General features: G+C 46.5%; 1 protein-coding gene across 5 annotated transcripts in view; it reads left to right on the top strand.

Moving 5' to 3' along the window:
• ZNF384 (zinc finger protein 384) overlaps window positions 1–21,168 on the top strand; it is a 386,393-nt gene that overhangs the window by 159,831 nt on the left and 205,394 nt on the right. For 3 of the 5 annotated variants that reach the window (XM_069650656.1, XM_069650659.1, XM_069650657.1), the window contains one exon: window positions 18,123–18,302. The exons of the other annotated variants lie outside the window; for them this stretch is intronic. In XM_069650656.1, coding sequence (XP_069506757.1) covers window positions 18,123–18,302 — 180 coding nt within the window. The remainder of the gene's footprint in view (window positions 1–18,122; window positions 18,303–21,168) is intronic. 5 annotated transcript variants of the gene reach the window in all.

Here is a 21,168-nt window from a genome sequence, read left to right as displayed (position 1 = left end):
TCCAAACTGTTAAATGAAAAGATTTTTTATTTATATTGCTCTCATACAAAGTGTTTCAGAGCACGACCATGCAAAGGGAGGGGAACCGGGAGAGCAAAAAAACGATTTTACTAGGCACAGTGACGTGAAGAACACGCAAATGCATGGGAAAAGGTGGAAAGTGCATGGAAGGGGAGGGTGGAAAGTGCGGAAGAGAGGAGACAGAATAAATCAGTAAAATAAATAAATATATAAGGCGATAAACAATGCAGCCAGTAAGTGCTAGGTTAAACTGGGTATATCTGATAAGTGCAGAAGAAAAGTGGGTGGGGGAACTGTAGGAGTATAGATGCAGACCCCAGTGTAAGGGGTGGCCCAGGGGTGGGGGGGGGCAGTGCACAAGGGTGGCAGGTTGAGCAGGTACCTGGGCCCGAAGGACAGAGGGGTGGTCAGGTGCACAGTGCATGAGAGAGAAAACAGATCAGCAGGGGAGAGGCAGAAGCTTTGGAATACTTGGAAATGGATCCTCAAGCACTACATGTTCCTACGGTCACAGCATGTGCCAGGGGAACACAATCTTATGGCAGACTTACTCGGCAGAGACTTGCAACTACCCGTAGAGCGCGAGTGGCGTTTGCAAGAACACATTTTACACAATGTCTTTGCAGACTGGGGTCATTCAAACATCGACCTGTTGGCAATGCTGGAGAACGCACACTGCCCAGATTATGCCTCCAGGTACCCACAGAGAAAGTCTGAAGGGAACGGTCTCGGAATAACATGGTCAGGGAGATTTGCTAGTTTTTTGCCCAGTTCCCCTACTCAATAGGATAGTTCACAAGATGCACCACGAACAAGTCACACTGATCCTAGTGGCACCATATGGGGTTTAACAGCCATGTTTCTCATCTCATGAGAATGTCACTATCCCCATCCAGTACACTACCTTGTCCATACAACATGCTGTCAAAAGAGCAACGGAAAACACTACACCCGTGTACTCAAATGCTCAACTTAGCAGCTTGGCTCTTGAAGTCGGAGCTTGGGCACCTTCAGCTACCTCAAAGATGTATGGACATTCTTGGAGAAGCATGGAAACCAAACGGACATTGCTACTCCAATAAATGGTAACGGTTTGCCATCTAGTGCAATACTAAAAAGCTCAACTCTATTGACTGTACACCTAAACATATAGTCCTTTTATCCAACACATCTTAGATTCAGGACTTGTTTTCAATTCACTAACGGTCAGATTTGCTGCCCTCCCTGCGTACACCCAATCTCTGAGCAAGGTTGCCTGTTGGAAGAGCCCAGTGGTTAAAGCATTCATGGAAGGGGTACAAAGAATTCACTCTACTAGTTCTAACCCATCTCCCAGATGGGACTTGAATATTCTTAGAAAATTAATGGGACCTCCTTTTGAGCCGATGCTTAAGGCTAGTCTTGAGGTCGTCTCATTTAAAACTGCCTTTTTGGTGGATATTACCTCTATCAGGAGAGTTGGTGTACTGCAGGCCCTCTCAGTTAAAGACTCTTTTGTTCCCATTCATAAAGACAAAGCGGTACTGCAAACACACCCACCCTTTGCACCTAAATTCATTTCTAAGTTCCTTGTGAACCAATCCATCCAACTTTCTTTCAGAATCCATCAGAAATGCTATTACAGTGAGTAATGCATGTCATCTCAGCTAAGAAGCCTCCATACACTAGATATTAGGAGGACCGTGGTATATTACGTTGAGACTACACCACTAAGGAAGACGGACCAATTATTTGTCTCTGCCGCTGGTAGGGAAGTGGAACCTGTCTTTACATTGGAATTCTCTAGGTGGATTGTTGAAGGAGAATTCTCAGAAATGTGCTAATTCCCTCGACTGTAGAGACCCTCAGCAACTTTGCTGTATTTGGAGGACTTGATTTTTTTTTTAACCTGGAGAGTGAGAGACCCTTTTCCCCCACTCTCTCATGTATTTTAATGTGATTTTGAAATCTGTTTCTTTTGGTTGTGAACTCTGACAAACTCAGTAGGCATTTTTTACATTGTGTCACACAGCACCTTCAGTGCATTGACAAAGGGAAGTCTTTCAGATTTCCCAAAGGTTTAAATATCTTCTCTGGGATAAACTACTGTTTCGCAGAGCAATAAAGTGAAATTGACTTTACTTACATTTGTAACTTCCTAGGCCCAGCACACACCCTCTTACAATAGGGGGCTCGAGGGGTTACTTAGTATCCCCTTTGTCTAGTTTCTCAAGTAACATTTTGTTACCCTTTCCACACTGAATGGCCGGTGGCAGTGGTTTACTTTTAACTATTGTGGTGTGTATTTACCGTGGACTGCGTTCGCAGCTGCAGTAAAGCACCCACGGGTGCCATTTTTGTCAAAATGGTCCAGTCTTCATTTTTCACCATTTCTTTGTGGAAAGGTCCTTCTTGTGATTAACTCTGCACGCCAAACCAGGTTTGGTCCCTTTGTTCATTTTGCCTTTGGCGGGATTCATGAGTGAAGCCCGCCTCTGGCTCCAGGGTGTCTGGCGGGGGCAGGAAGTGAGGGAGGCGCCAGAAACTCCTGGTGCTTAGCCTCCTAGGGGACCCAAACGCACTCTGGCGTGATTGGCTGGCTGACTGTCCGGCAGGGATTGGCCCCCTGCTGGGTGAGTGGCAGCTAGGCTGGAATTAAAGGGAGAAATCTGTTTAAAACGAGACTCTCTTGGACTGGAAAGCAAAGTCGACCACTGGGACGAAAGAACCGAAGAGCTGGAAGAGGACGTCTGCTGCAACTCCTGGACCGTTGGTTTGCCCGGTGAAGCCCTGCTGCTGTGCTGAAAACTCCAAATTTGTATCGACAGAGAAGCCCCCCCTGCAAGGACGACTTCTCCCTTTGTGTTGGTGGGACCAATCAACGCCAAAGTGATCCACCTGGACATCCTCTCGGAGCTGGTTACATTTCCAGAGTTGCTGCTGGAAACCAAATAGCCAGGGAGAGGAACACCAGTTTGTGTGCGTTGCTTTTAAGCTGGCTAAGAGCTCCAGGAAGATCCTCCGGACTCCCAGGGAGCAGTACTGACCGAGCCTGAGCCCCCTCAACAGAGTGTGGGACCCCAGATGCAAGGATAGCCCATCTCGACAGCCAGGAACCACGGTGTTGCAATTTGCGCTAGTCGCGAGGAGCTGGAACACCGAAGTACTGCTTGTTTGAAGATTGCCGGTTGCGAGCGGTGACTATCCTATTGCAGTGCAGGAGTCTCCAGAAGTCCTCCCTCTTGTCCCCACGACTGAGGCCCAGGACAAGTGAGATCTGCAGAGCTGCACAGGAACAGAAGCCATCCGCTGCACTTATCCTTCAACCTAATGGTACTGTAAAGTCTAAGATCTTACCTCTTGTTGTGTAGTCACTTGTTACTGGATTGAATTTGTAGAGTTGCTGTCAGCTTCTTTATCTCACGCCTAATCAGCTTGTGGCCTTATTTTGATTTCTTATATTCTACCAAGAATTTTTAAGCATTGGAAAAGACTTTATACTTACCTGCAAGAAGTGCTTCAGTTTACCCTGGCTTTTGCTGACTTAACATTAGCTTGCCTGGCTCCCTCAATGAGTCTTCTCTCTTCTGCTTATGTGTTTTGCCTTCCTTCGAGGAAAGGGTTAACTGACTTTACATTGGGGGGGGGGTTCTTTTGAAAGTACTTGCCATCTTAAGGATACCTGTGTGAATACTTGTTTTATTTTGAACTCACCAGTGATATATTAATGTGATATATTAATGCCAACAGCACCCCAGCTATTGAAGTCACCTGAGGGTGTAGGTAGTGCCTGTGTCATCCCAAATGGGTATTTGCTGATTTAGAAAACTAAGGGTGTGCATTTTTGGAGTGTAATTTATGTTCTTTATATTGCTCCCTTCTGAAGAAGGCTTATTCTAACTGACAAATTAATAATTGTTTATTCAAGAAAACTTCTGTAACTCGACTACAGCCGACATTGACCCCTCCTTGAGATGAGCCTGGCTGGTGAACACGCTACTAACCTGTGTAGTACATACTTCTACCAAAGGTTGGGTTCCTATTTCCGGGAGGTCAGGGTTGTTGTAGTGCACCCAAAGGGTTCTGCATACAATCTTGCCTAACATCCAGTTATGTTACTCTCTTGATAAGAGATTTACCCTTTATGCCTAAAGCACACTCTACGCGAGGCTCAGGAGCTACTGTACCTTTTATTGCTAATGTTCCTCTTGATTCTTTTTGCAAAGCGGCTACCTGGATTACCGTTCACACTTTCACTCACCATTACTGCTTAGAAACACAAAAACTGATTCGCAGGTGGTGCTAAAACACCTCTTTGCTACTGTTCCTTCACTCATCCTACCATAATCTCCTGGTACTGCTCGCTAGTATACGCACTGTATGTGAGTCTAAGCAGCTTCACAAGCAACAAAAGACACACATTACTCACCGTAATTGTATTTCGAATAGATTGTCTTCCAACGTATTCCACATCTTGGACCTTAAATGTCCAAGATGTGGAATACGTTGGAGGACCATCCAGACGAAAGAACGTTACTAGTTGGTAAGTAACTTGCTCTTCGAATGGATTGTCCACCAATGTATTCCTCATCTTAGATGTATTCCATCCAGCTTCAGCTGCTTCGGAAAAAATGTTTCCCTCGGCAGAGGGCGCCGTGCGTCGATGTCGACTTGAGATCCCTCGAAGGGCTTCCGTCAAGAGTGACGTCATCGGGTATACAAGTAGCACGCACGGCGCTCATTGGCCTCATTTCCGTTTCTCCGCAGTTCGTGTTGCTTCGGAGACTCTGCGTGCCTCGCGTAGTTCTGGGACGCTGTTTACTGAAAGATATTCGATATGTACTCGTCATCGACCCCTGACTACGGCCCGCGTTCGGGATTCAAAAGGTATAAATCCTGCGGTTCTAGAATGTCCATCACAGACCCGCACCGAGAAGGTCTGTGGTGTCTCGGTGAAGGCCACGACATGTCTGTACTAAGTGTCAGGCAATGACGGGGAAGGCCTTGCAAGAGAGGAAGGGAAAACTGCAGGTAGGTTGAAAACCCGACCGAAAAGCCTCTAGTGTCGAATCGAGGTCCCGTGAGGAGAAATCTCCTCCATGCGAAAGGCGAATGTTAGGGAGAATTCTCTCTTTAGGCTGAATTTCCTAACCTAGTGAGTCCCCCAGCAGCTTTGCTGGATTTCTGGAGTTTGTTTTTTTCCTCCTGCCAAGAGTGAGACTCTTTTTCTCCCACTCTTGGACATGACTAATGGTATTTCTTTGACTGGTAATGTGTTTTATGGCCTATGGGGTCCTTTACTCCATATGGTCTCATGTGTTTTTTCTATGTGTGTTACACAGCACCCCACCATAGACTCCATACCCTGGGACTGACTACTGTCTCCCAGGGCATGTAAAGTCGCCATTGACTTTACTAGTCCCAAATTTTTAACAAACTAGTACAAACCATCATATTGTGGACGTACTGGTCAGGGCAATTCTATTGCCCCGGGGTCTGTTAGTCGAGGGGGCACGTCTCCGTCCCCCCTGATCGAGTTTTGGCTGGTGGCAGTGGAAACTACTTTTTATATTCGACCGCAAATATTTTCCTATGGGATTTTCCCATTGTTCGAGGCTACCAACTTTAATAATGTAATTCTCATAGCCTCGAACATACCGCCGGTTTATTTAATTAATATTAATTCTCCGGTTGGTATTTTTTGCCAAGACTCGATTCTAAAATGGCGTTTGTTCTCTTCTGTGACTCCAACCCAAGTTGAGCCCTTTGTTCCACTTTTTGGCGGGCTTCTCCACAGAAGCCTCCAAAACTGGTGCCACTCTGTCTGGGTACCATAGGGGGTGTGGGGAGGGGGTTTAGGCACCCTGGACTGAGTTACCTTGCTAACTCAAGTCGCACTCTTGTGTGATTGGCCCAACCACTTAGCATGTTTGAGTGACAGCTAGGCTGAGTGAATGGAGGGTTTTCTGCATAAAAGCAGGGCTTTGGGGACTGGAACTTCAGAAGTCGCCACAGGACCTGAGAATCCGACGAGGGAGAAGCTGAGCCGACCTACCACGACGACACCACCGGTGGAGCCCTGCAGAACCGACTTGCACTTCCCGACAACAGAGAAGATCTCCCGGCTGGAGAGGCTTCTTCCCCTGACTGGTGGGCACAACCAGTTTACCTTTCCTTCTTCGCACCCCAGCCCGGTTTGTGGTCGAACTGCCCGTGCCAAGCACCCCGGCGGCCGGATAGCCACTTACCACTGAACCGCGAATCAAAGGACCGCTCCTTGTACCTGAGAAACTCCGCGGCTGGTTTCTTCCCTGGCAGTGCAACGGACTCCTGTCTTCCTCCACGACGAGATCCTCTCTTCCTCCGGACGAAGCACCGACTTGCATCCGCTGCCGGGAACAACTGCCCCCACTGGAGCGTTCTCACCACTTTAAGGTACCGTGTCCGCCAGGCCTCCCTTTCTAAAGATTGCTACAAGGTAATAACCCCTTAACCTTCTCGACTTGGCTGGCCGCCTTGACCCTCTAACTGGTCCCTTTCGTTGGTCCAACTCCTTTTTGAACCTTTACAAGACTTTCGTGCACTGCAACTGTGTGACCTTGGACACATTTTGTTTGGATCCTCTGAAAGTGGGTCCGGCCTCTTGAACTCTACTTCACGGTTTTACTTTGCCTTTCTCTCTTGTCATGTTCTGGTAAGTGTTGGAATCTGTTTCAACTTGTTCTCTGCTATTCTCTCCCTTTTTAAAACAAACTATTAGAGTGCCTTCTACGTTAAGCACTCACCGCTGTCTGAAAAAAGGTGGAGCTTTACTTAAGACTTGTCTAATTCTTTTAAGGGAGTGGCTATCTTTTAGTGACCGTGTTTTTGAATTGCTTACTATTAGTGCCTGTGTGTTTTTCTAGATGTGGTTTTAAATAAATAATTATATCTCTTTTACACCAAGCCCTGGTCGGTGTTACTTATTCTACTGTGTTCTCTTGACCTATTGTGAATACTCTGTATACTGCCTAACTCTTCTTGAGGGAGGTCTGACTGCTCAGCCACAGCTACCAAGTGAATCTGTGTGGTACAGACTGCTACCAAGTGGGTTTACTGCCAAACACCTGTAGTCCTAAATCTTTTGCAGTGGTCCCAGAGGGAACTGCACAGGTTTCTGCCTAACAGCGAAAGCATCAGTCTAGGTCGTGAAGTGGTTCACACCACTCTTCGTCTTTGACGAAAAAGTCCAAAAAACATGCCACCGGTCCCCTTCCACCTTGTCCTCGGACGAATCCCCAAAAAGAATGAAATGCCCCACAAAAAAATTCTTCCTCCGAAAATGGGAAGCATTCAGTATAAAAATTATGGAGGTGTTTGAAAAGGCTAAGCCTCGGTCCGCGCCTTCTTCGGAAGCTGGCAGGGAGCGTTACCGTTCCGACACTCGCGCGCCCTTGAGGCCGGGTGATCTAAGGAGAAAGGATTGGGAACCCTCCAGGACGCCGAGCGAAAAAGACTGGTCCAGTCGATCGTTCGAGGTCACAGACGCCGTCTGGAACCCGACACACCTTGAAGGGTAAGTCTTCGAAGAGCGCTTCGACGCCCTCGAAGCCAGCTCTGTCGACCACCACTATTTTGTCGACGCCTTTGTCGACCCCGAAGCCCTCGGCGCCAATAATTCCAAAGGCGCCAACTCAGCCAGAAGCTGTCAAAATAACAGCAAAAGAGAAGGCTGCAAAGGCTGTAATAACTTTAGGTTCCACTGATACACCTCTCCCAGAAAAGGTTATTAAGCCTCTTCCAAGGAAAGAATTTTTCTAATCCTTAACTTAAATTTTTGAAGAACAGGAGAGGTCTGATGAGGAGAATGTTCCTTTTGGACTGGAATATGGCACCCCAAATGTCCCAGAATGCCTGATTTATGAGGAAAGCAGGATGAGGGATCTGGTGGAAACCTTGCATAATGCAACCTGAAACAGATTTTGGCAGGCCAGAACCAGGGGGAACATGGTAGCCCCTCATACCGTCAACTAATGACAAAAGTTGTCGAATATTTAGGATGGGCTAGACCCCCGACTCAGTTCATTCAGGATGATCTGACCCATATATTGGATCATAGTCCCACCGAAGATCCAATCTTACCCTTCCATGTAGCCTTACAAAATAAGGTGGCTAAAAATCGGGAGACCCCGGACTCTCCTTCTCCGGTGAAAAAGTCCCTTACTTCAAAATACCGCCCTTCCAGTAGCGACCCTGGCTACCTGTCTAAGCACCCTACTCCCAAGAGTCGGGTGATCTAGGCAGCCACAGCTTCAAGTAAGGTGGCGTACCCTTCTATCCCTCTGGATAGGGATGACGAGCGTGTGGATGGTTGGGCATGCAAGGTATTTTCAGCTGGGTGTATGGCATTAAAATCGGCCACCTCCACATGTGCCTTGGCAACATTTTCGTACACTCTGTGGGAGTGCATTGCAATGGCGGCGAAGCACATACCAGAAGGGGATGAAAGGGAAGTGTTCCTAGCCATTGTTAAAGATGGAAAGGAGGCCATGCAGGAATCCCTTCAGTCTGGATTGGACACTGCAGATGGCTTGAGCAGGTCCATGGGCACTAGCACAGTAATGCGCAGATTTGTGTGGTTACGGAAGTCTGGTTTCGCACCAGACGTGCAAAACAGTCTTCTGAACATGCCCTTTGACTGGTCTCACCTTTTTGGCAACGAGGCTGACGAGAGCCTTGAGAGATTGCAGACTTCCAAAGCGGATGCCAAGTCTTTAGGAGCTGCTATTGGGCAACCTCAGCCTTTTTGTGCATCAGGACAATTTTGGAGGGGACGATCCTATCGTTACTATTCATATAGAAAGGCTAGAGGAATGGCCAGTCAGAGGCCAGAAAAAGGCCACTCGTGGTGGACGATGAAAACGTGCTAAACCAGCCCCATCTGCAGCCTCTTTACCATCAGCGGCCGCAGCAACCGCCACAAAACCACTTTGAGGACTTGCATCACAAGACACCTGTGGGAGGCAGGCTGTCGCAGCATCTGCAAGAATGGTGAGCCATTACTTCAGATGTTTGGGCTCTAGAAATAATAGCCCAAGCTTACTGCCTTCCTTTTCTATTACAACCTCAAAGCAATCCACCAGGTAGACGCTCTTTGAAGTTTCCAGACCCGCTCCTACTGCAGGAAGTCTTAACCCTGCTGGAGAAAGGTGCTATAGAACCAGTACCTGTAGCGGAGAGGAACAAGGGATGGCACTCCCCATTATTTTTGATTCCCAAAAAGAACGGAGGACTGAGACCCATCTTGGACTTAAGAGGCTTGAACAAGCTCCTCAGGAAGGACAAGTTCAAGATGGTCACTCTTTCTCAGATCCTTCAGGAACTTCAACTTCAGAATTGGTTGGCGTCATTGGACCTCCAGGATGCTTATTTTCATGTGCCAATTCAAGCACAGAAAATACCTGAGGTTCGTAGTTGGTGACTCACACTATCAGTTTCGAGTCCTGCCATTCGGGTTGACCTCCGCCCTGAGGGTCTTAACCAAATTAATGGTGGTGGTGGCAGCGCAACTCAGGAGAGGGAGTGTTTCACATTTACCCCTACCTAGACGATTGGTTGATCAGGGCACGTTCTGCCGAACAAGCCTTCGATCATCTGAAAGTCACCTGCCACTTCCTCCACAGACTGGGCTTCTCCCTCAATTATTAGACACATCCTTGGGAAAGAGCTAGTCTCCCAAGTCGAGGGCTCAAGACATTCTTCAGATGGTTTCCAAATTCCAAAATGCCCAAAGTCTCCAGGCCTACGATTTAAGATTGCTCGGCCTTGTGGCATCCTGCATCTTCCTAGTGCCGGAGGCACCAATGGGCTCTAAAAACTCAATGGTCCCAGTTGTCAGGTCAAATGACAGATCTTCAGATTCCGAACAAGGTTCGGCAGTATCTTCTGTGGTGGACTTGCACAGAGCACATCCTAAAAGGAGAACATTTTTGGCAACCATGGCCGGAGATTACAGTAGTGACGGACGCTTCACTCATGGGTTGGGGAGCTCATGCCAACGATCCGACAATCCGTGGTCATTGGTCTCCATGGGAGTCCAAACTACACATCAACCTTTTAGAGCTGAGAGCAATCAGACTAGCGCTGAAGGCTTTTCTGCCATCTGTCAGAGGAAAAAATATCCTGATAATGACAGATAACACAGTGGCCATGCATTATCTAAACAAAAGAGGTGGTGTAGGGTCATTGCCTCCCTGCACAGAGGCAATGCGGCTCTGGTATTGGGCAATTCAAGAAGGAATCTCCTTAACGGCAGTTCATCTAGCCAGGGAGGAGAATATGACAGCGGACGCTCTGAGCAGGCAGAGCACGGTGTCCCACGAGTGGGAACTGGCTCAGGAAGTCCTTCAAGAGCTCTTCGCCCTTTGGGGGAACCCCGAAAGTAGACCTGTTTGCGACCGGAATCAACCGGAAGTGCGAAAAGTATTGCTCAAGGGAATTTCCCCCGAGAGGAGCCCTAGGGGACTCATTCGTGGTGGAGTGGAACTTCCCACTATTATACACATTCCCTCAGATTTCCGTCATTCCTCAGGACATTTGTATTTATTTTATTTGTATAGCGCACCAGGCCCAGGGGCATCTGGGCACATATCTTACAAGGTTACATGAAACAACCTCCAAGTAGAAAGCTTGGGGTACAACATACACATGAGTGTGGAGCATTAGGAATGGAAGCAGGAAAAATGGACACATGGAAGGAAGGTCTACAAAGTAGGGTCTAGATAGTGGCGACTATCTTTTGTGCATCTAGTCAGAAGGGCCTGGCTAGAAAGTATTGGTTTGGTCTTGCTCTTTGAGCCAAAGTTTGGCCGATTTCTTAAAGGTGTTGAAACGGGGTTTGGATCTGAGTGAATTAGGGAGTGTATTCCAGAGTTGGGAGGCGAGTACAGGGAAGCTAGAGCCCCCAGCGTTTTGAGCTTTGAATCTGGGTATGGTGAGTGTGCTTGTGCAGATCTGAGAGGGCGTAAGGCTGTATGGGCAGTAAATCGGTTGGACAGGTATTCGGGGGCTTGTTGGGTTCTGCAAGGGCTTTGAGCGATGTTCTGCTAGCCACAGGTAGCCAATGGAGATTCTGTCTGGTGTCGGACATATGCATATTCCTAAGGATATTAAGGGCCGCTCTAATAGCATTACTTTGTTACTTGTAGCTTATTTAAGTTCTTTTGGCTAGTTCCGAGAGAGTGCATTGCAATAGTCAATTTTGGCCATTACAAGGCTTCTGGCCAGAATGATGCGGTTGGGAGTGGAGATGAAGAGTCTACAGGCTGTTACACGTTTGCAAGTGTATGATGAGGCAGAGACCACTGAATTGATTTGTTTAGTAAGAGAAAGGGTAGTCTAAATGAAAACCTAAAGTTTTGGTATTGTTGGAGACCTTGATAACGTTGCTATCGATGATAAAGGCTTTGAAGGCAGGATCCAGTTTGGTAAGACGTGTCTGGGAGCCTAGGATGAGTAACTCGGTCTTATCATTTAAACACAATCTGTGACATGCCATCCAGACCTGGATGACTGAATAGACCTCATTAAGAGCCTTGAGGTCAGTGGGTTAGTCCCCTGTGATAGGAATGAGTATCTGGGTGTCATCCGCATAGTTGGTGTAGGTAACACCCAAATAGTCAAGGATATCGAATAATGGTTTGGTAAACACATTATATAATGTGGGAGACACATAGGACCCTTGCGGAACCCTGCAAGTGACAGGTGAGGGTTCATCTGATGCAGTCGGAGAGAAAACACGCATGGATCTGTTAGCAAGGAACGATTTGATCCAAGATGAAGCCTCATCTGAGAAGTGGGCCGCAGTTTTAAGGTGGTGACAGAGAATTTGATGATCGACCAAGTCGAACACTGCGGACAGGTCAAGTAATAGTAGGAGAGAACTTGCCTTTTGTCTTTGATGTCCTGAATTTGTGTTTTAAGATCTAGGAGGGCTGTCTCGGTGCCATCTTTCGGGCGGAAGCCTGATTGTTGAAGGCCAAGCAGTTTATTAACCTCAAGGTAGTCCTGAATTTGTAAATAGGCTGCTCGGTCTAAGATTTTCAGGAGGAAAGGTACTGTGGTGATTGGTCTATAGTTGGACGGGTTGTTGGGGTCTAGTGTAGGTTTTTTTACGAGGGGGATGACCCAAACATCCTTGAGATTGTCAGGTACAGTACCGGTTTTAAAAGAGGCATTGATGAAGGAGGTGATGAAGGGGGCTAAGTCATGTGCAGCTTCCTTGATGATAGGTGCTGGACAAGAGTCTCCTTGACAGTTGAAAGTTTTTTAATTTCTTTATGATATTGTCTACTTCCCAAGTATTTAAGGGCGGGAAGCAGAACGGTTTACAGGCATGCATAGGTGCTGGCGGGCTAAGGGTGGGTAAAGGCGAGAGGGGGGGTCTGTCATCCGACTACATTTTTTGTTGATTTAAATTTTTAAGGTAGCGATTTTGTCCATAAGTGCTTTTTGTATGCTAGAGCACCAGGCAACGTTGATGTCGCATTTCTCTGTAGGGGTAATAGGGGATTCAAGTTCTTTAAGGATCTCAGAGCTCTTTGGTATTGGATTCTGCCTGAAGAATCGGTTTGTTGTAGGGGTCTTTTTTTGCTGCATTGATAGCTTCCTTATAGTTGACTGATGCCAGGATTAGCGAGTTTGTATTTAAATCTGTAGGATGGCTTTTCCATAGCGATTCTGCCCTTCTTTTGGCTTTGCACAGATTTCTCAGCTTGGGTGTAAACCAAGAGTGAATTGGGCACGCTGTTTAGATTTGCGTGATTTTAGTGGAGCATATGATTTAACGCTTTTAAAATGGTTTGGTTGTAAGTATCAACCAGGACTGTAGGATCAGAACAGTAGGTAGCCGCTTTATTAAGAAGGGGGAGGATGAGCATATACTAGTTTCTCCTTGGTAACGTCCTTCTTATTACAGGTTTGAGTGGAGCGTGCAATGCTAGGTTTGATATTTGGTGAGGTGGCTTTGATTGATGGTCTGACCAAATGCAGGGGATAACCGCTGTCAAGTTGATACTGCAATTAGTCAGCAAGCCAGTCAAGGGTTCTCCCTTTTGGAATGTGTTGTTTCATGTATGTGATGGATAAATCCTAGGTCAGATAGTGAAATAGCCAGTTCAAGGGCTTTGGTGTCTTTGGGGTCTTGGAATCCAAGGTTAAGGCCCCCTAGAAGTATTAGTTTAGAGTTGGGCTTGGTGTTGACGGTGAGGAGGGTCGATATATCCTCAATGAAGGATGAGGTGGGGCCAGGCTGTCGGTAAATTAGATGCACTATGGCAGTTTGGTTAGGCGTTAATACTAGTTTAACTAATAGTAATTCTGCTGAGGAACGCTGGCTGTTTGGAGAGGAAGGCTACTCCTCCGCCTTTAGACTGGTTAGGGTCTCTGTCGCTTCTAATAATGGAATAGTTGTCTGGTATAGCCAGGGCAAGGGAAGGTGCTGAGGCTGCGTGGAGCCAGGTTTCTCTAACAGCAAGGAAGTCTAGGTCCTCGTTAGTGATAAAGTCAGCAATATCAAGGGCATGAGCTGGGAGTGATCTCGCGTTGACCAGCGCCCCTTTAAGCGCAGTGGCTTTTCCTGCTAGGATGCTAGGTCTGGGTAGGTGATGCGTTTTTGCAAGGGGTGTTGGTGTCAATGGGGGTGACAATCGGTGGTGAGGTTATTGATTCAGTGACGATGGGGTGGCAGGTTTTTTTGGTGCTTCTGGAGCCAAGCATGTAGTTTCTAAGGTTGATTGAGCAGGGCTGGTTAGATGTAGGTTTGGGTGCAAAATGTTCATGCCAGAGTGCAGGTGAGTCCAAGTATGGGTTAACGCTGTGCATGATGTGCTTGGAGTCGGGGCTATGCGATACAAGGCCGTGTAAGGTACATCTGGGGAGAACAGGTGGGGAAGAAGGGGAGTAAACAAAGTAGTTATTACCGGATAGGGTTTCAGTATGTGATCATGCATGGACGAGCACAGTATCATTGATTTCTGACGTTACAATAGACAGAAGAGATCCTACCAAGTGGATGAGCCAGTGCATAGTTGGTTAGGTAAAAAACAGGTAAGGCTACATGAAGCGGCAGAGACGGTAGCTGCGACGGAGGGCAATAATGACTCAATACTAATGTGACTCAGTTATAGTCCATAATGAGGGTACATGTTAATATGAGAGTCAGGCAACTTAAGGTTAAGTGTCACTTTAAGTGTAACTTGAAGGTCTGAATAGTTTTGTTAGGTTAGTTCAATGAGGGCAAATAATAGACTGGCTTGCCCTGCGGCTAGGCATACGTAATAACTGCTAATACAGTTGCAAGGCTGTGGAAAGTCGCAGATAGGTGGCTAGCACTAATCAGTAGTGGAGGGAGTCTGGGACATCGAGTCTTCTACTTTTGTACAAAATGTTTAAAAGCTAGGAATATGTCAGGCGGGGTGACTATACAGATGGTACAAAGGCGACATGCGGCTAGGGAAACATTGGCATACACAGAACAAAGTGCAATGCAGTATAAGCATGAACATTACAGGGTACTATGTTATTCATAGAAAGGTGGGGATGAGATGTTTTCAGTGAGGCTAGTGAAGGCAGCTTACCCACATGATGTGCACAACAGTAGATTGTTATTATGACTCGATGTAATGGTTCAGGTGTAAATTGCACAATGTCCTCTGGAGGCTTGGTGTTAGGACGGTTCAGCAGCATGCAAAGTAGGAATAGGAGCGGTCCGTGGGTGTCTGGTGTCCCGTCTAGTCACGGACAGGCACAGACAGGCCTGTTCCTTGTTAGGGTGCCTTTGTAGGCGGGCCGGCTGACTCCTTCCGGTGCTGCTGCGGTACGCAAATACAGTCCCGAGTCTAATGAGCAGCTGGGCTGGATTGCATCTGTTGCTAGGCGACGATGTACACAAAGGAGTCGGCCGCCATTTTCCGACGGCTCCTCGTGTGTAAGGCACAAATGCGGGATGAAGTTGGAGGTAAAAAAGCTGAATTAGGTGCCCAGTGAGGCCAAATCTTACATCAGGCTGTGGGGACACAGTGAGAGAGTGCCAGGTGCACTTTTAGAGTGTCTTACCCAATTGCACATACAGTGCTGACAGGGAGGCGATTTCCTTCTGCAATGAAGGACGATGCGGGCTGGGCTTCTGCCCACCCAAGTATCTCCGGAGCGATGGTGTGTGGCACAGACAGGCCTGTGCCTTGTTAGGGTGCCTTTGTAGGCGGGTCGGCTGACGCCTTCCGGCGCTGCCGAGGTCCGGAAATACATCAGGAGTTTGAGACGGTTCGGAAACCGCATGATCCTAATTGCACCGGATTGGGCCAGGAGAACGTGGTACCCGGACCTTTTAGATATGTCCATCTGTCCTCCGTTGCGTCTTCCTCAGAGAGAGGACCTTCTCTCACAAACGGAGGGCCAGGTTTTCCATCCAGAGGTCAAGACTCTCAACCTTCATGCTTGGTATCTGAAAGGCTGAGATACAAGGATTGGGACCTCCCAGATGATGTCATGAAGATGTTGCTTTCGGCAAGAAGGCCAGCAACAAAATCTCTATGCCGCTGCCGTTGGAAAAAGTTGTGCAGCTGGTGTAGAGAAAAGAATGTTGATCCTTTTCTATGTTCTATAACGGAAGTCTTGTCCTTTCTCAAGTACCTGGCACATAGAGGCCTAAATGTTGGTACTATTAAAGGTTATCTTGCAGCGCTTTCCATTTTCAAGCACTCTTCAGAAGAATGTTCCTACCTTTAAAATTACTTTTGATAACACAATTCTTAAAGGCACTCACTAATGTGTTCCCTCCTTATCCTTTCCAAGTCCCAGTTTGGGACCTTAACCTGGTTTTAAATTTTTTAATGTGTGCCCCCTTTGAACCCTTGCACACTTGTCCATTAAGGTTGTTAACATTGAAAACCGCTTTCCTGATTGCTTTAACATCTGCAAGAAGAGTGAGCGAATTGCAGGCACTGTCTTCCGGGCCACCCTATACTGTGTTCCAGGGACACAGTGGTATTGAGGGTTAAACCCTCGTTCTTGCCTAAAGTTGTGTCTGATTTCCATTTAAATCAGAAAATGATGCTGCCCGCATTCTATCCTCCACCTCATCCCAGTAAGGAGGAGGAAAGATTACATAGACTGGATCCGAGAAGAGCGCTAAGCTTTTACATTTTTAGGGTTTCCAAGCTTAGAGTAGATAATCAACTTTTCATTGGCTACTCCGAAAGGAAATTGGGTCAATCGGTTTCAAAACAAACCAGATCACATTGGTTTGTGCTTTGCATTTCAGAATGCTACAGATTGGCGGGCAAAGACCCACCAGAAGGCTTAAGGGCCCATTCTACCAGAGGCATAGCCTCTTCCACAGCCCTTCAAAGAGGTGTTCCCATAAAATCTATTTGTGAAGCAGCAACTTGGTCATCGCTGCACACGTTATCTAAATTCTATAGTCTGGATGCTTCCCAGTCTAAAGAGCTTGCTTTTGGTAAAGCAGTGCTTTATTCGGCCATATAATATTAAAAATCTACTCCCTCCTCCAGAGAATTTTCTACACTGCTTTGGGAGTCTATCTAATATGAGGAATAAGTTGGAGGACACAATTCATTCGAAGAACAAGTTACTTACCAACTGGTAACGTTCTTTCGACTGGCTGTTCCTCCAACGTATTCATCGCCCTCCCATCCTACCCCTCTGTAGATTTTCCGGGTTATTGCCACTTCACTGACACCGGGCTACCTGCACTATACATACAACAAAGCAAGAGGGGAAAAACAGAACTGAGGCCAACGGGTGCCGCGCATGCTACTTGTATACCCGATGACGTCACCCTCGACAGAGGCCTTTGCGGGACCTCGACATCGATGCACGGCACCCTCCGCCGAGGGACCATTTTTTCCAAAGCAGGTGAAGCTGGATGGAATACATCCAAGATGAGGAATACGTTGGAGGAACGTCCAGTCGAAAGAATGTTATCAGTTGGTAAGTAACTTGTTAATCTGGTGCTTAGATTTACATGCGCCCACCCTGCCTCCCTTTCTGGAGTTGTATTGTTTCATGTGTTCTCTCAGGCTCCCTCGTGGCAGAACAAAAACCACCAGGAGGGGCGGGGGAGGGGAAACCGTGACGTGTGAAAGAATTTTGGATACACTACATGTTGCATGTTAGGCAAACCCATGTTGACGTCCCTTTTCAATTAAAAAAAAAAAAAAAAAATTGTTTACCACTAAATGTCCGACTATATGCACAGCATGTGAACTTAAGCAGATACAAGCACCAGAAATATGATTACAGTGAGTAATGCATGTCTTATGGGCTCGTAGAACAGTATTAAGTGGGTACCATTTTTTAATATTTGAAAATCTCACCCCGATATTTGTTTTCACAACATGGAAGATTCATGCCGAACAGGTTTGCTCTGTTTGCAGAATTCAGTTCAGGAAAATGGACAGGCTTTTATAAGTTTCTGTAGTTTTGTTAAGACTTTGACAGACCGGTCCTGTGGTCACTATGTCCATGGTATAGATTGTTTATAACAATGCTTCCCGTACGGTTTGTTTCATGTGTACCCATTTTGTTTTCATGGCTGCCCCATTGTGGTCATCACATATTGCCCTTAATGTTCCCCTTCAATAGACCTAAATGATGTTTTGGTCTGTGTGTAATTTCATTTCAGAATTTAATTTGTCTGTAAAGCCATACACTCACTAGATTGAGCCTTCTTTAACCCCTGACTTTATAATCATGCTACTGTCAACCTGTCCTGCACGACACACTAGCACCTTCCATATGTCATTGCCTTGGTTTTCTTACCTGTCCACCTTTTCATTGGCTGCCTGGGTTTTGTGAGCCATTGATCCACCAGGTAATGGTGTTGGTATAGAACAGGCTTTACACTGCGCTTGTGCACCTAGGAAGGGATCACTCTGGTACAGTCATGCAGCCTCAGCGGTATGCTCAACTAGAGGACACTGTCTGGAGGGACTATTCCTAGGGCACCTGGAGTGAGTGAATGCTGGCCATGAGAAAGTCCTCCCCTGCCTGCCGTGACCGTCTCGTAGCGCGCGCCTTTTCGGGCGACAGAGAAACCTGTCGAAACTCTATCCTTCCGGCAGGATCCACACCAAGGTGCACCCGCAGACGAAGCCTCACAAGTGCCCGCACTGCTCCAAGACCTTCGCCAACGGCTCCTACCTGGCTCAGCATGTGCGCATCCACTCTGGCGCCAAGCCCTACAGCTGTAACTACTGTCAGAAATCTTTCCGTCAACTCTCGCACCTCCAGCAGCACACACGGTAAGAGCACCTGCCCCTCCCTGCTCGCAACCCCTTTTACCGACTATTCGGTTGTGGAGCTGCGTAGCAAGTAAGGATAGTTTTTTTTTTTCTAATGGGATCCTTTTAATGTGATCGAAGGGAAGCAGTAAGACAGTCAGCCACACTTGGTTCCAACTTTTATTACACCACATATAGGCAACGTTATCACAGCCTGAATTGAAGAATGTCCGTGGGGGCTACCAGGGCATTGACTCTTGGTCTGCAGGCACTAAAAGGCATTATCACAATTACATTTCCCCCCTTATGCTGTCTTGGTGCTATTTAAGTTATTTCCATTTGCATGGTTACAGAGATCTACTTGAGATATTTCCGTTTGTGCATGGTTTGGGAGCCCTGTTGGAGGATATTTTTCATCATGCGCATGTTTGAAAGCTCTGTTGGCAGGTTCTGCCTGAAGCCTCTTGGTTTAATGTATGGATGAGTTCTATAGTTCTCTGGCCTTCTCAGCACCTGTGTCCAATCTGTTTCTGCCAGCACACGTGTTTTATTTAACGGTCAATTATTTAGTTCTGTGGAGAGTAGATAATCGAATAGCACAATGAGACTGGCAGTCAATAAGTAGGTATGTTGTAAGCCCTTCACAGCGGAAAAGTGTTCAAAAGTATTTGGGTCTGTGATTATAGGCGTTGTGACATCCTGGGCGATGCCAGTTTGTGTTTAGGGTGTCCAATGTATCCGATGAACTAAAATGCAAAGTTGTTGGCTTGGTTATTTAAATCAACTGTGACAATTTATCCATTGGTTGACCGCTTCAAGATAAGCATTTGAGCATGATCTATATCTACCAAGCAGGTTTGTATTGTGAAAAAGTTGGACCAGGCACAGGAAGCTTATTTTTTTCTCGGACATGCTTTGCCTTTTCAGAGCAACATCTGGGCAAAGGAGTTGATGAAAACCAAAAATAAAAATGCCTATTATGATTGGCAGGTGATTCCCATAGAGCCAGACATGTGTTCCACAGGGATCGCAGTAAGGATCTGACTAACAGGAGCTGAAAGCAGCTTCTGGATATTCACTATCACCCAGTAAGCAGGAGCTACCTCTGGGGAACCAGATGTTGTATAGCTACTCTAAGCTATTACTTTACCAATTATTTATGACCAATTACGCCTTTATTGCCTTGTAGATGTGGCCTAATGCTCATTGGTAATCATTCCCAAATGCACCATTTTAATGCCTCAAAGATATGTTTTCATAGCACAAGTTGGCTTGGACAGCAAAACGTAGCTCCTGGTAGCTGTCAAGCCAACAAGGCTCTCATATGCTATAACCGAGAGCTAATTGGCTCCCAGCAATTTCAAATCCTCGTTCCAGTGCTGTAACTGACTCACCATGTCACTCTGCTGTATGCTGTATTATGTTGGGTAGCTCTGTGCCCTTCTCTGAACATTAGTGCTGTTTTGGGTTTCCAGCATAGTGACCGCAAAGGCACTGTCCCACAGATTGAGTTTGCAAGCCTAACTATGCATCTTTTTGCAATAGTGGATGAATTTTGTATCCTGTCCTGGATATTGTTGCGTATCTGAAATGGCACAACCAAGACCGGATGGTGTTCTATTGAAAATCAGACTGCGAGTAGTTATTTTTTTTCTATCTTTACTAATTTAACCTTATTTTTCCCCGGTGAGTCAGTCAATAACCCCAAAGACTCCTTCTTATGTAGTTAAACACATGTAAAGTACTGCATATACTTTTTGCAAAACCAATGTTAAGTAGTATTTTTCAGTCCTGAGAGGTGTGAAACCATCCATCTTAATGGGTAGACAGGGTTCCAGCCAAATGTTAGACCAAGCTCTTACTTAAGATCTATTTCTAGAATCTGACTTGTTGGCCTGTTGGACAGATTGTTAGGCAAGATTTTCATGTTTTTGATAAATCTTCCTGTTCTGTGTCAATTGCATAACTACTTGCTCGGACTTGATTATTTTCCCTTGTCCCTAGGTGAAGGGGAATCTCTTCACCCCCCCCCCCCCCCCACTCAACTTTGGACCTTTTTATGTCTCCATAGTGTGTGATTGGAGTTAGTTTCCTAAAACCTTTTGTCTTGGGCTGTGTTGCCTCTCTTTGGCTTCCCTTTTTAATTTCTTTAATGTACTTCGGTGAAACACTGTTCCCAAGGGGAAAAGGGGATTTGCATCCCCCATTACATTCATTTTAGTGGGTCAGCATACCCCACCTTATGTGGAGTGCTGGGGAGATGCAATGTATCCCCTTTCACACTTACCTGTAACATTTGTGTTATAATTCCAAGCTTACTTGAATGGCTGTGGCAGTGTTTTACCTTAGTGACCTTTTAGTCTCATTAGTCGCAGGCTGTTCAATCAACCTTGGTAATGCACAGAAAAGCCACCATTCTGCTAGAATGGTGGGCTCCTTCTTTTTTTCGCCATTTCTCTTTTGCTTGTTGTTTGAGGTCTTACCCTGTCATTCTAGGTGGGAACTACCTCCGTGGAAGTTTGGTCTCCAGCGGGAATCCTTTGTATTTTCCAGCAGGCTCCAGTGTGTTCGAGAAGACAGGAAGTGAAGGAAGAGTCCAAAACTCTGCAGCCATTTGTCTTTCACCTTGCCAGAAAGGAAACAGTTCCCAATGGGCTGGCTTTCCTGATTGGACAGCCAGACCGCCCCTTTCTGTAAACTGCAGGGTGCGTTTGCAGAAGTTGTGAGTTGTGCTGTAGTTCCTTATAAATCCTCTGATCCTGAAAGCTGCTGACAAGTCGGGCACTGGAGTTGAACCCGAAGAGAAAGATGAAGAAAAGACGTCTAGCGATTTCCTGCAAACGGAGAGCCTGCTCTGTAACCAGAGCCTGATGCAATCCTTCCTGCC

Source organism: Ambystoma mexicanum, chromosome 3p (assembly GCF_040938575.1).
Source record: "Ambystoma mexicanum isolate Mex_15411 chromosome 3p, UKY_AmexF1_1, whole genome shotgun sequence".
Lineage (NCBI taxonomy): Eukaryota > Metazoa > Chordata > Amphibia > Caudata > Ambystomatidae > Ambystoma > Ambystoma mexicanum.
Note: the sequence above shows the minus strand (reverse complement) of the source record. Positions and strands in the feature narration are given on the sequence as shown.